The 15433-nt window shown below is 42.4% G+C and overlaps 1 protein-coding gene across 1 annotated transcript in view; it reads right to left on the bottom strand.

Annotated features, from left to right (window-relative positions):
- The window catches only part of igdcc4 (immunoglobulin superfamily, DCC subclass, member 4), a 115807-nt gene that overhangs the window by 17325 nt on the left and 83049 nt on the right, over window positions 1-15433 (bottom strand). The window contains exons 8-13 of the mRNA XM_061701670.1: window positions 11784-11948; window positions 11536-11673; window positions 10204-10386; window positions 5378-5578; window positions 4705-4803; window positions 3484-3670 (exon numbers count right to left, since the gene is read on the bottom strand). Coding sequence (XP_061557654.1) covers window positions 3484-3670; window positions 4705-4803; window positions 5378-5578; window positions 10204-10386; window positions 11536-11673; window positions 11784-11948 — 973 coding nt within the window. The remainder of the gene's footprint in view (window positions 1-3483; window positions 3671-4704; window positions 4804-5377; window positions 5579-10203; window positions 10387-11535; window positions 11674-11783; window positions 11949-15433) is intronic.

Genomic DNA, 15433 nt, shown 5'->3' on the forward strand with positions numbered 1-15433 from the left:
CTCAACTCTTTCTTCACCACAACGGACCGATACAGAGTCCGCATCACTGGAGACGCTGCACCGATGTGTCTGTCAGTCTCCTGCTCTATTCTTCCCTCATTTGTGAATAAGACCCCCAAATACTTGAACTCCACCTCTTGAGGCAGGATCTGTTTCTTGAGCCGGAGAGGGCACTCCACCTATTTGTGACTGAGTACCACGGCCTCAGATTTGGAGGTGCTGATTTTAATCCCAACTGCTTCAAACTCGGCTGCGAACTGCTCTGGCGAGAATTGATGAAGCCATCAAAACAACACCATCTGGAAAAAGCAGAGACACAATATTGCTGACACCAAATCAGACCCCCTCAATGCCTTGGCTGCACCTAGAAATTTTGCCCATAAAGGTTGTGAACAGAATCTGTGACAAAGGGCAGCCTTGGTGGAGTCCAACCATCACTGGAAATGAATTTGACTTACTGCTGGCAATGCGGACCATACTCTGACACCAGTCATACAAGGACCGAACAGCCCTTATTAGTACTGAATACTACAGCATCACCCTCCACAGGACTCCATCGGGGACACAATCAAATGCCTTCTACAAGTCCATAAAGCACATGTAGGCTGGGCGAACTCGCATGCACCCTCGAGGACCCTGCTGAAGGTGTTGAGCTGGCCCACTGTTCCACGGCCAGGATGAAAACTGCACTGAACCAGAACCCCTTAATGGACCTTACCAGGGAGGCTGAGGAATGTGATCCCCCTGAAGTTGAAAGACACCCTTCCGTCCCGCTTCTTAAAAAAGGACACCACACCCCGGTCTGTCAATCCAGACGCACTGTCCCCAATGACCATGCGATGTTGGAGACGTGTGTCAGCCATGACAGCCCCACAACATCCAGAGCCTTTAGGAACTCTGGGCGGATCTCCTCCAACCCCATAGCCCTGCCACCGAGGGGCTTTTTAACCGCCTTGGTGACCTCAATCCCAGAGATGGGAGAGCCCACCTCAGAGTCCCCGGACTCTACTTCCTCATACGTGTCAGTGAAGTTGAGGTTTTGCAAGCATTCGGTCCACCAACTCGCAATATCCCGACTTGAGGTCAGCCTCACCCCATCACCACTATACACATTGTAGGCGAGACACTGCTTCCCCCTTCTGAGACGGCGGACCAGAATTTCCTCAAAGCCGTCCAAAAGTCGTTCTCCATTGCCTCACCGAACTCCTCCAATGGCAGAGTTTTTACCTGAGCACCCACCAAAGCGACATTTTGCTTGGCCTGTTGATACCCAGCAGCTGCCTTCGGAGTCCCACAGGCCAAAAAGGCCTGATAAGACTCCCTCTTCAGCTTGATAACATCCCTCACCGCTGGTGTACACCAATGGGTTTGGGGATTCCCGATGTGACAAATAAATCGACAATAATATTTAAAAAAAATTAAAATTGGAATGTACACCGCTGGTTTTCAACTTTAGAAATGGCACACCGTGAGATAAAACTTTTGAATATCTTACAAGACTTCAGTTCAGTGAGCATTTTCTAAAGGATTAACTCTATACAGTGGAACCTCCATGGAACAGACTAATGGGGGATGGGGGGGGGGGAGGTTCCAATATAGCCAATTGTCTGTTACATTGAAGCACTTTTTTTTTAGGCCATATGCACCTATATTACTGTACAGTACAAAATTATTGTTTTGTATTTTTTTTCATGGCCTAAACGTGCAGTACAGTACAAAGTTATTGATAATAAATATTAAAAACTATGTTTTAAAGTTTCACATTTTATCCAAACTTACCACGCCGGTGTGCTTGGTAATGGTGACATTGTTGATGTACAGTACTCATCATAGACAAGTCGCTTTCATGAGCTGCAAAGAATTACTGTGCTTCCTCGTTCCAAATCTGTTGCCAAAGGTGAACGGCTGACCATATATACAAGACATAACCATTGTCACATGGCCGCCACGTCAATACCCCACATTCAACATGGCCGCCATGTAGGCACAAGAGGCACGTCTTTTGGAATTGGATCTAGTCATATTGTGACCCAGAAGTACGTCAGTCCCATTCTCTGCCTGCATTGCATCACAGTGCCAGTAAAAATCATCGTTCAGTCCCGATGGTCCATTTTATCCAATCTTCTGTTATATCGGGGTTTGTTTTATCAAGGTTTCACGGTACTTTGCTTTTTCTTCTTTTTTTTTTGTGATACCACCACATAGAACCCGTGATGACAAAGAGAAAAAGTGGGATGATAATAATAGAACAGGAAATTGAAGTTCTGCAAAGCAAGAAAGCCATACAGGTGCCTGTCATGTATGCTCAGGATTACCGTATATGGTCGACAATAATAACGGCTGCAAGACTTCATCTTATTGATTATCATAAAAACCTTGGTATTCAAGAGTCACATATGAGTTTCAAAACAGACAAGGGCCAAGTCATTGGCAGATGAGGAAAAAAAAAAAGTTAAAATGTACTGTATATGAAAAATAGTTAATTTTTATTTATATTTTCATCAATTATGTAAACTTATTTTACTAATATATTCATTTTATTATTTAAAATTAATCAATCCGAGGCGGCACGGTGGCCGACTGGTTAGAGCGTCAGCCTCACCGTTCTGAGGACCTGGGTTCAATCCCCGGTCCCACCTGTGTGGAGTTTGCATGTTCTCCCCGTGCCTGGGTGGGTTTTCTCCGGGCACTCCGGTTTCCTCCCACATCCCAAAAACATGCATAAATTGGAGACTCTAAATTGCCCGTAGGTGTGAATGTGAGTGTGAATGGTTGTTTGTTTGTATGTGCCCTGCGATTGGCTGGCAACCAGTTCAGGATGTACCCCGCCTCCTGCCCGATGACAGCTGGGATAGGCTCCAGCATGCCCGTGACCCTAGTGAGGAGAAGCGGCTCAGAAAATGGATGGATGGATTAATCAATCCGACTGGTTAGAGCGTCAGCCTCACAGTTCTGAGGACTAGGGTTCAATCCCCAAACCCGCCTGTGTGGAGTTTGCATGTTCTCCCCGTGCCTGCGTGAGTTTTCTCCGGGGACTCCGGTTTCCTCCCATAATTGACAACTCTAAATTGCCCGTAGGTGTGAATGTGAGGGCGAATGTTTGTTTGAATGTGCCCTGCGATTGGATGGCAACCAGTTCAGGGTGTACCCCGCCTCCTGCCCGATGATAGCTGGGATAGGCTCCAGCATTAACTCCAGAAGTGTGTTTTGCTTTTTACCCCCCACCCCACCATTTCCATGAAGTCAACTAAGATGAAAAACCCAGAGGCCTGACAGTTTTTATTTAGTGCATCAATCTGATCCAGCCTCAAACACTGAACGCTTTTTACCTGGCAGCACTCACACATCATCACATCCCTTTCATAAAAATGATGAAACCCCTCCAAGACCCTTCAAACACAATGCAACCCTGTCTCGATCTTGAGTGCCAGTAGCTGTAACGAACAGCTGATGATGTGACTGAGGACAGATGGTCGGGCTCACCTGGTGTGGTACGTGACCAGCGAGGCATTGGTGATTCCGGCCGGGCTGCAGCGCACCGTGTAGTTGATAATGCGCACCGTGCTGAAGCGAGGTTTCTCCCAGCGGAGCCGGATGGACGTGGTGCCGTTGGCCAGTGCCTGAATGCTGCTCGGTGGTAAAGGGGGCGGCCGCATGGGTACCGAAGACGCTTGAATGCGAAAACAGGCCTGAGTTATTTAACAATTTTTTTTGTGTGTGGATGAAATCCGTAAAAAAAATTATTACTTCACCAGCGCTGCAATAAATTTGGTGTCATTTTAAAATGAATTTACCCTGTGGTCATGTATCAGAAACAATTGGAAAAAGTGACGAGCTGTAAATGAAGGATTTACATTCCTACTCCAAATGTGATTTTGAGGAATTTCAAACAGGTTAATATTGTTTCTCTTGTAACAAATACGTCTGTAGAAGCTCATAACATAATAAAAGCCCATCATGTAATAAATGGCCAATAACCTAATAAATGTCCTGAACCTATAACATAATACAGTACCTTTTGACCAATAACTTAATAACTTATTATGTTACTGGCCTGGTTAAAATAAATGATTTGTAAATGTAATAAATGAGCCCATACTAAAATATGAAATTATGTAATGGCACTATTACATTTTGAAAAGGACAAATATATGACATTATGTGGCATTATTACGTTATGGGCCGTTATTACATTAAGGGCTTCTACAAGAGAAGACAATAACGTAATAACAGGGGGCTGGGTGGGTGCTGACGGACCGTTGCCATTGCGGATGGCTAGCCGTTTGTCGATTCATTGTGTTTTTACTTTTGAGGGAGACCACTGCCCTGGACTACAAGGAGTGCACGAGGACATTTTACCAAATGGAAAGCAGGAGGGTTAACTGGTTCTCCTCTGACTGTGTAATCTGTCAATGAGAACGGTCAAGACAATTTTCAACTAGCATTTAACAGGGCCACACTTAGCCAAGTTAAAGTTGATTAACATTGCTGTTTAACCATACACAAATGCACATTTGTTATACCAGTACTTAATTGAATATTGAACAGGGTTCTGTATTTTTATTAAAATGCATGTAAATACTTCAGGGAAAGAGTGTTTTCGCCAGTGGAGGGTGCAGCATACATATGTGTGTGAATGATTAGCATGGTGCCTCTATTTGAGCCAGAGAAAACACATATTTTGCAGTTCTATGGGATTCTTACCTTTGTCAGCCTTTTCTGTCCTTCCTTTCCATACTGCAGCTGATCCATCTGTCTGCTTGTTGAATCCCCAGACTCTCACTTCATACTTCTGGTCTGGAACTACCACAAACATATCAAAAGGAACGAGGTTTGAGATGTCTTTACAAGTGGAAATTCCTGGTAATTTTTAGGAAAACTGCACCTCTAGAGACAAAGACAAGCCATCGTGATGCATGACGTAAACAAGTCCAGTTATCTACATGATGAGCACAGCAAGTGTTTTGCTTTTAATTTTGCTTTTCAATATGGCTGAGTCGACAAGGAATCCAGCTCGGTGAGCATCCAAAGGATTAGCTCCACAAGTGTACAGTGCTTTTTTTCCCCTTTGGCTTTTGCTGTAAACCGCTGGGTCTGGACTTCAAATTGTGAAACGTTACACCCCTACTCGCTAGGGTCAGGGGTGAGCTGGGGAGAGGTGGCGTACACCTTGGACTGGTTACTAGCCAATTAGAGACAACAGGCAACGGAAGTTCTTGCAAATTAGGAACGTGGCAAACACATTCTCTTTTCTGGCTTCTTAGTACAATACAGCAACAGTAATAAAAGATGAAAAACGGAATGTACGCTGCTGAGTTTCGTCTTTATGTGAAGAAAGTCACCTCCCAGGCTCTGAAACAAAATGAGAGCAACTCACCAAGCCCTGTGAGGAGATGGTATCTGGCCTTCTTGCGGAGCCTGACTACGTGAGTCTGCGTCGTCTTCTCCCCGTCTGCGTCCACCTCTCGGCAAGATAGCTTGTAGCCTGAGACGGCCGTGTGATTGGGCGAGGGCTGCCACGTGACGTTGAGCGTGCTTACTCGAGTTCGGACCTTTAGCTCAGTGGGAGCAAACATCACTGGGTACATGGGGGAATGTGTTTTAGTGTCCATGCAGGTCCACTGATAGGCTGAACGCTAAAGTGGGCAATATAGGGGTTGCCATGGCAGCTCATTTTATCTAGATTCATTAAGCAAAATGGAAATACGTTTCCGGTCAATTCCTACTTAATTTTTATATTTAAAAAAACATTTATGGTTGTTTTTTTATGCAATAGTTCTTGCGATGCTGATTTTTTAATTTTGTTTTTGTTAGCCGTTAGCTACAAGGATCAAAAACTAAATCATGAAATATTTTATTCTATAATTAGTGAATTGACTGTAAATTAGTTGCACTTTTTTAATTGAACTACTGAAACTACATTTTCCATAATATTCTAATTTATTGAGACTGACCTGTATACCTTCATCTGTCCTACAAAAACGTCGCCTTCCCATAAACTGCAGTAAAAATATATTAATTATTTATTAATATTATTATTAATACAAGTATATATTAATAACTTTAAACGAGGCAGTCATTTAAAACTACTTCAGTCTGAAATGTACATTTAAAATTTGAATTTGATTTTTTTAAACCATTTAAAGGCGTAATAAAAAATGTGTAATACAAATGGGTTAAAACAACCAAATTGTCCTTAATATTTTATATATTTCAGGCTGAAGAACTAGTTCATTGTAAAATATGAATTAGATTTAGGGCGACTTTAACCCTTCATTATTTAACTGGTGTGGACATTGAAAAATGTCTTAAGAAGTTGGATGCAATAAACACATCCACACACGCATCCACACCCAAACACCCGCATGCAACCATGCACACACACGCACTCACACACACACTCAAAGTCTTGTTTGAGTTTCAGACCATATTAAGCTTAAAATGTTAGGTTGAAAAAAAGTAGTTAATAAAACAGCATCTGGACTTCTAAAAGAAAAGACTTATGACATTGGACATGAAAGACGCACACACACACACACACACGCACACACACGCACACACAGACTATTTTTAAATAGACACCAATATCCAACATCAATAATGGCACTGGATTGTGAGTTGAAGTCAGCATTTCAGTACCAAGGCACCCTTGAAGAAAAGGGAGGACATTTTGCTGTCTGCTTTGAATGGGAAAAAAGTGCTACCGGTACAATCTTTATTACATTAAGTGATGTTAAGATTTAAAAAAATAAAATAAAATTAAAAAAAACATGAAAATAGTTTCGTTTTTTTTGTATTCTTTGTGTGTAATCTTGCCACTTGGAAAACAAACTTATTATGTGAATGTCTTTTGAATGCCGATATTTATGGCCTCTTTATAAGAAGCACTGCGTGAACTCTCTGCCTTCTGCACTGTGTTGTATATGCAAATTCTAAATTTGTTTTTGTTTACGTCAATGTGCTTTAGCATATTCAATGGGTACGTATACTGTTGTCCTCCTTGCATGCCATTTTTTTATTTCCTGTATCCATTATTGTTGCTGTGATGAATGATGCAAATTTCCCCACTGTGGGACTAATGAAGGTTATCTCACCTTATCTTAAACGATGATCAGAATAATATTCATGTTTTCACACTTGGCAGAGATAAAGCAACATAGCAAACTTGGAATTTTTTTGGACATTATTCAATTCTCCAAACCCCAATTCCATTGACGTTGGGACGTCGTCTATCCATCCATCTATTTTCCGAGCCACTTATCCTCACTAGGGTCGCGGACGTGCTGGAGCCTATCCCAGCTATCATTGGGCGAGAGGCGGGGTACACCCTGAACTGGTCGCCAGCCAATCGCTTGGCACATTTAAAAAAAAAAACATTTGCACTTACATTCACACCTACGGGCAATTTAGAGTCTTCAATTAACCTACCACACATGCTTTGGGAATGTGGGAGGAAACCAAAGTACCCAAAGAAAACCCACACAGGCACGGGGAGAACATGCAAACTCCACACAGGGAAGGCCGGATTTGAACCCGGGTCCTCAGAAGTGTGAGGCAGATGTGATGGGATGTTGTTTAAAACGTCAATAAAAACAGAATACAATGATTTTCAAATAATTTTCAACCTATATTCACTACAAACACAAGATATTAAATGTTAAAACTGATAAACTTTTTTTGTGTGCAAATATTCCCTCATTTTGAAACTTATGCCCACAACACATTCCCAAAAAGCTGGGACAGGCACATGTTTACCTCTGTTACCTCTGTTACATCACCTTTTAATATTCAACAAGCATTTGTGAAGTGAGGACACTAATTGTTGAAGCTTTGTAGGTGGAATTCTTTCCGATTCTGGCTTGACGGGTCGCCGTTGCGGTATTTTGCTCTTCATGATGCGCCACACATTTTCAATGCGTGACAAGTCTGGACTGCTGGCAGGCCCGTATAGTACTTGCAAACTTTTATGACAAAGCCACACTGTTGTAACGTGTGCAGAATGTGGCTTGGCATTGCCTTGCTGAAATAAGCAGAGATGTCCCTGAAAAAGATGTTGCTTGGATAGCAGCATATGTTGCTCCAAAACCCGTATGTACCTTTCAGCATGAATGGTGCCGTCACAGATGTGCAAGTTACCCATGCCACAGGCACTAACACTTTGGGCCGAAGGACCCGACGTTCATGATTTCCAAAAACAATTTGAAATATGGACTCGTCAGGGCACAGCACACTTCTTCATCTTTGCATCAGTCCATCTCAGATGAGGTCGGGCCCAGAGAAGCCGGCGGCATTTCTATGTTGTTGATATATGGCTTTCACTTTGCATAGTAGAGTCTTAACTTGCATTTGTAGATGTAGCGACAAACTGCGTTAACTGACAACAGTTTTCTGAAGTGTTCCTGAGCCCTCGCGGAAATATCCTTTACACAGTGATCCCGGTTTTTAATGCAATGCCGCCTGAGGTCACGGGCATTCAATGTTGGTTTTCGGCTTTGCTGCTTATGTGCAGAAATCCCTAAATTCCTTACAATTGTACGTTGAAAAACATTCTTAAAACTGTTGGACTATTTGCTCACGCAGTTGTTCACAAAGTGGCGAACCTCGCCCCATCCTTGCTTGTGACCAACTGAGCCTTTCGGGGATGCTCCTTTTAAACCCAATCATGACACTCACCTGTTTCTAACTAACCTGTTCACCTGTGGAACGTTCCAAACAGGTGCTTTTGAGCATTCCTCAACATTCCCAGTCTTTTGATACTCCTGTCCTAGCTTTTTGGGAAGGTGTTGCAGACATCAAATTCAAAATGTGCATCAGTCTGAACAGTGAATATCTTGTCTTTGTGGTGTATTCAATTGAAGTACATAAGTATAGGAAAGATTTGCAAATCACTCTATTGTATTTTTATTTATGTTTTACACAATGTCCTAACTTAATTGGAATTGAGGTGAGTAATTTAAGCTTGAATTATAGTAGTTTATACCGCACTGTGTGGAAGTTATCATTTTAATAGCAAGTCACCCTTGCAGAAAACAGTATAAGTTGCACAATTTTGCTTCACGCTTTAAATGGTGGACAAATAGCAGACCAAATTGATTACATCAGTTTATGTTTGGATACAAATTTAATGGGACTTTTTTTGTTTTTTTGTCGCCCGGAGCAAAGGTGTGGAACAAATTAGCTTTGTGTGCTCCTCCAGGGAACAGAGACTGTAATCCTAAAAACAATCAATATAATTAATATTATCTGTAATATTGTCGGCGGCATGGTGGCCGACTGGTTAGAGCGTTGGCCTCACAGTTCTGAGGACCCAGGTTCAATCCCCGGCCCCGCCTGTGTGGAGTTTGCATGTTCTCCCCGTGCCTGTGTGGGTTTTCTCCAGGCACTCCGGTTTCCTCCCACATCCCAAAAACATGCATTCATTGGAGACTCTAAATTGCCCGTAGGTGTGACTGTGAGTGCAAATGGTTGTTTGTTTCTATGTGCCCTGCGATTGGCTGGCAACCAGTTCAGGGTGTACCCCGCCTCCTGCCCGATGATAGCTGGGATAGGCTCCAGCACGCCCGCGACCCTAGTGAGGAGAAGTGGCTCAGAAAATGGATGGATGGATCGATGGATGGATGTAATACTGTCAGAAAATCTCCCTCACATCCATTAAGGGTTAAACAGAAAACAAACATAAAAACGTATCATCCTTTTGTCTTCTAATTAATGGCTATGAAGTACCTACACAGTCAACATGACTTGACGTGTTGTGTGTCAGTGTGGTGGGCAGACACCTCTTTCTGACGTTATTAAATGCCCGCATTCATTATGCTCACTCGCTAGAGATGAATAAAGAGCTTGACATAGCAGCATTTTTTCCTCATATTAAAATGTGTCTGTCCTTTTATCTTTTTTGAATGGCTGCCAAGCTCACGTTCAATACTTTGCAATTCCCGTCAAGCTTGGCAGACACATTGTTCTGCGTGCATTGTTCGCACCACCGACTAATGTCTCTGAGTGCTCGGATAGCGTCTTTGCTGAGATAAGTGTGCGCTGCGTGTTAAAAAAAAAAACTCTTCTCACAAGTCGGACATTCACCACCAGGCTGCATTGTGAAACCTAACACTATTAAATATGACTTTCTTCGATAAAAAAACACATAAATCTTCACCCCAAAATGTGGGAATTCCCACACAACAAGTCTGAAGTCATAAGGCTTACCCATGCGGTGGCTGGTATGGTTGTAGTGGGCCAGCGTCTGGTGCTGTGCCCACTCGGACGGGACACCGAAGCCGACACCTGTTCCAGCTGCTATTCTCAATCTGTATGCCTGGTTGGGCTGCAGCTCCCTGAGCGTAAACTGGGTCTCATTACCGGCCACCTCCACTGAGTAAACAGTGTCCGCTGTCGGAAAATGAACACGGTGGACTAATTTACAAGGATTGACTGGGCTCATCTGCATTTGAGTAATTTTTGGTCCCGATTAGGGTTGCAAATAATGATTATTTTAATAATTGATTTGTTGATTATTTTTTTAGAGATGAATCGATGAATCGGATTCAGTTACTGGTTTGGTCCTTAATGTCAGAAAACACGCAAAAATGGTGATCATTATTTTTCCGAAGTAAAAACAGATGTTTTTAAATGTCTTATTTTGAATAAACACAAAGATAATAGCCTCCTTTAATGGAGAACAACAGAAATCTATGAATATTTACTATTGAGTGGCAGAAATACTGAGGATTTGGACAATTTTAAGTTACAAAATTTTAAAGATGGCGCAAACTTGTATGAGCTATGACTTGCCCATTAAAAAACAGGCAGATTTCAGGCAGATGACAAGAAATAGGGTGTGTAAAGTGTTATAAGACTCTTGATCCTTGAGGTATTTTGACAAAAGCATGTCAGACCCGGGAGCTGTTTTCAACGGTGGCAAAAATTGTACAATATGTGTCCTTTAAGAAGATTAACAAGGAAAAAAATATCAATTAGATCTTTTGGACCAGTGTTTCCCAAACAAAGGCGTATATTTTACGGTAAAAAAATCTCACGACACACCACAAAACAATAATGGAAGGGAAGTGGCATTAAAACAGGCCAAAAGCCATATGTCAGGGGGGTGAGGCGGAGCAAGTGACTAGTTGCATACTCGGTGTGGTTTAACCAAATGTAAGAGTACAGAAACAAGTCTTAAGTCAAGATTTCTAATTTGCACAGGTAAGGCACTCAAACTCGAACTGGAGCTGTTCTAGAACCTGCTGACTTAATTTTTTTTTTTTCTCTCAGAGTCACCAAAAGTAAAAGTAATTAATAATCTAATGCGGCACACCTACTGATCTCGCACAACACACCAGTGTGCCACGGCACACTGGTTGGGAATCACTGTTTTACACTACTTAAATCAAATATAATTCAGATTCAAAAGCTATTGCTTTCTTTGAGGAGAAATAGTGTATACACTAGGGAGAAGTATTTAGACTTGTGTCTGGTGAGAGTCATGAAAGACGCATAAAAAGTAATAAATCATGATGTTCATCAGTCATAACACCTCACCATCATCTCGAGAGCTGTACTCGATACGGTAGCTGGTAACGGCCCCTCGACTGTGCTGCGAGGACAACGGATGCCACATCAACCTGATGTCCGTCGGTGACGTGCTGGCTATTGACAGCTGAGGAGGTGCGCTAGGAACTGGAAGACAGATGAGGACATAAAGTCTTTCCAGGTTAAAGAATAACGAAGCCAGGGCACACAATTGAGATTCAGCGCCCGCCCCCCCCCCCCACAGCTATGATACTTACCATCCTCAAGCATGTCAACAGTAACAGGCAGAGACGGGCGACTGGCTCCCAAGGGAGAGTAAGCCACCACAAAGAAGGTATACGCGGTGTGGGGGAGAAGATCCTTGACGTGATACTCCGTGGTGTCGTTATTCATCGCAAATTGGTATTCCATGTTGTCTGAGCCTGAGAAATAATTCAAGTGAGTACTATTTGTTGCCACGAGTTGGCTGTCATCATCTTTACTAGGACTGACACCACCGTGCGTCGCACACCATCTGCAGAGCACACGTGGCATCTGTAAAGCTGAAATTCTGCTGAAGTTGGAAGAATAAATTAAATAAAGATTTTGGAGAGCAACATTTTAAGTTAATTTATTATTCATTTAATTAAGTGAGCCATACACCATAACACAATAATACTCTGTACTTATCATAATATGCAGCATAGTGTATTTGTCGGCATTTTATTTTCAGTATAATTTATTTGTAAGGAATAAAAATAAAAAGTAATTTAAAAAAATAACAGTAAATTCAATATACAATAAAATTAATAATACTATAAAGACAACAGTACTGTGTAGAACAATAAATGGTAAATGTATTGCACTTACACTATACTAATATATAACACTTATATTATACTAATATATAGCACTTTTACTATCACACTGGTCAAAGCTCTTTACAGAGTCACAAACTAATGTACCAATGGGCAGTTGCTGCCATGTAAGGAGCTGCCAGAATCAATGGAAGCAATTTGGGTTCAGTGTCTTGCCCAAAGACAATTTGACAGCAGAGCCAGTGTTCGAACTGTTGACCCTTTGGTCACTGGAAACCCGATCTACCAATTGAGCCACAGTCACCTCTCAATGACAAGCTATATAACACTAATGTATAAAGCAACGAAAAGCGCTTTTCATGCACAAGGTAACTCAATGTGCTGTACATGATTAAAAGCATTTAAAAACAAAGAAAAAACAGCTCATAAACATTTAAAACAAAGACAAAAAAAAATAAGACAAATACAATTAGAACAGCATACAAGCATGCAAGAAATGAATGGGAAAAAAGAAGTTTTTATCCATCTACTGAACCAGCTATCCTCACAGGGGTCGCGGGAGTGCTGGAGCCTATCCCAGCTATCATCGGTAGGAGGGGGGGTACACCCTGAACTGGTTGCCAGCCAATCACAAGGCACATAAAAACAAACAACCATTCGCACTCTCATTCACACCTAAGGGCAATATAGAGTCTTCAATCAATCGACCTTGCATGTTTTTGGGATGTGGGCTGAAACCGGAGTGCCCGGAGAAAACCCATGCAGGCACGGGGAGAACATGCAAACTCCAGACAGGCGGGGCCGCGATTTGAAACTCGGTCCTCAGAACTGTGAGGCAGACGCTCTAACCAGTCGGCCACCGTGCAGCCTGAAGAGTTTTTAACCTGGACTTAAAAATATGCACAATTGGGGCTGACGTCATTTCTGTTGGCAACTTACTCAATTTGTGTGCAGCATAATAGCTAAATGCTGCTTCACCATGTTTGCTTGAGTCTGTCGATGTCAGAGCCCTAATGGGTTTATATTCCATTAGCATTTCTTTCATGTATTCAGGACCTAAACCATTTAGTGATTTATAGTCCATCCATCCATCCATCCATCCATTTTCTGAGCCGCTTATCCTCACTAGGGTCGCAGGCGTGCTGGAGCCTATCCCAGCTGTCATCGGGCAGGAGGCGGAGTACACCCTGAACTGGTTGCCAGCCAATCGCAGGGCACATACAAACAGACAACCATTCGCACTCATATGCACACCTACGGGCAATTTAGAGTCTCCAATTTAAGCATGTTTTAGGGATGAGTGAGGAAACCAGAGTGCCCGGAGAAAACCCACGCAGGCACGGGGAGAACATGCAAACTCCACACAGTCGGGCCGGGGATTGAACCCGGGTCCTCAGAACTGTGAGGCTGACGCTCTAACCAGTCGGCCACCGTGCCTGATTTATAGTCCAGTAGAAGAAATTTTAAATATATTCTAAAGCTAACTGGAAGCCAGTGTAAAGACTTTAGAATTGGAGTAATATGGTCTGACCTCTTTGTTCTGGTCAGAACCCGAGCTGCAGCATTCTGAATGAGCTGCAGCTGTTTAATGCTGTTTTTGGGGAGTTCAGTCAGAAGACCATTACAATAGTCAAGTCTACTTGAGATAAAATTATGGATGAGCTTCTCCTGGTCTGCTTGACACATGCAAGCCTTCACTCTGGATATGTTCTTCAGATGGTAGAAGACAGTTTTAGTAATTGATTTGATATGTCTGTTGAAAGTCAGGTCGGAATCTATCAGAACACCAAGGTTTCGGACTTGGTCTTTGGTTTGTAAAAAACTCCAGGTATTTACTAAGAGCAATACTCTTTTCTTTATTGCCAAAAACTATTTTCTCAGTTTTGTTCTGGTTTAATTGAAGAAAATGTTGGCTCATCCAGATATTTATTTGTTTGAGACAGTGACGCAACACCTCAATTGAACTGTAGTCATCTGGAGACACTGCTAGATATAATCATCAGCATAGCTCTGATAGTCAAAATTAAAGTTCTTAAGAATTTTACCCAAGGATAGCATATACAGGCTGAACACGAGGGGTCCAAGAACTGACCCTTGAGGGACTCCATAGGTCATTGCCATTCGATGAGATTGAACAACAATGGTTAAAAAATAACTTCTTTCCTCCAGGTAGGACCTGAACCATTTAAGAACTGTTCCATTTAGTCCTACCCACGTTTCCAACCTGTTCATTAGTATATTATGATCTACCGCAGTCGTCCCCAACCACCGGTCCGCAGACCAGTACCGGGCCCTGAGGCATTTGTTACCGGGCTGCAGAGGAAGAATGACCAATTTATATAATTTCTGTTGTATTGCAATTCATGTGGCAATGTGTTTTATTTTGAAAATTGACCGGATCTTCTCCGCCGCACCAGCTGCGCGTCTCAGTTGACACATCGAGACTACACAGAACGCTTCCGTTTCCGGTCCCAGCCGGCTTGAATGTTTCTGTTTACGGTACGAGCGGGCTGGCTAACGGCGGGAGAGCTCAAAGAACGAAATCATTTCATAAACTAATTCAGTTCATTACATTTACTGAAAAGATTTGTTCTTTTGAACGAAACGTTCGTGAAGGAAACAAAACTATTTCAGGAGTCCCACTTAAAATACGGGTTTATCGCAACAGTTAACTCTCACGCACCAAGTACGCTCTGATACAGATACAGTCGTAGGTTGCAGCTCGACACAGGCAGAACTACTTTTACGGAGTTAAAAGTCTACTCTCATTGAGGAGCTCCGGCCCACACTCCTGCATATATATATATATATATATATATATATATATATATATATATATATATATATATATACACACACACACACACACACACACACACACACACACACACACACACACACACACACACACGCCACCACACCCGGTCTGTGGGAAAAATGCCGAGTCCTAACCGGTCAGCGGTGCACAGAAGGTTTGGGAACACTGATCTACCGTATCAAAAGCAGCACTGAGGTCCAACAAGACCAGAATTGACACTTTTCCCGAGTCAGTATTCAACCTTATATCACTTAGCACTTTGATAAGAGCAGATTCTGTACTGTGATGAGTT

The sequence above is a fragment of the Phycodurus eques genome, chromosome 2 (assembly GCF_024500275.1).
Source record: "Phycodurus eques isolate BA_2022a chromosome 2, UOR_Pequ_1.1, whole genome shotgun sequence".
Lineage (NCBI taxonomy): Eukaryota > Metazoa > Chordata > Actinopteri > Syngnathiformes > Syngnathidae > Phycodurus > Phycodurus eques.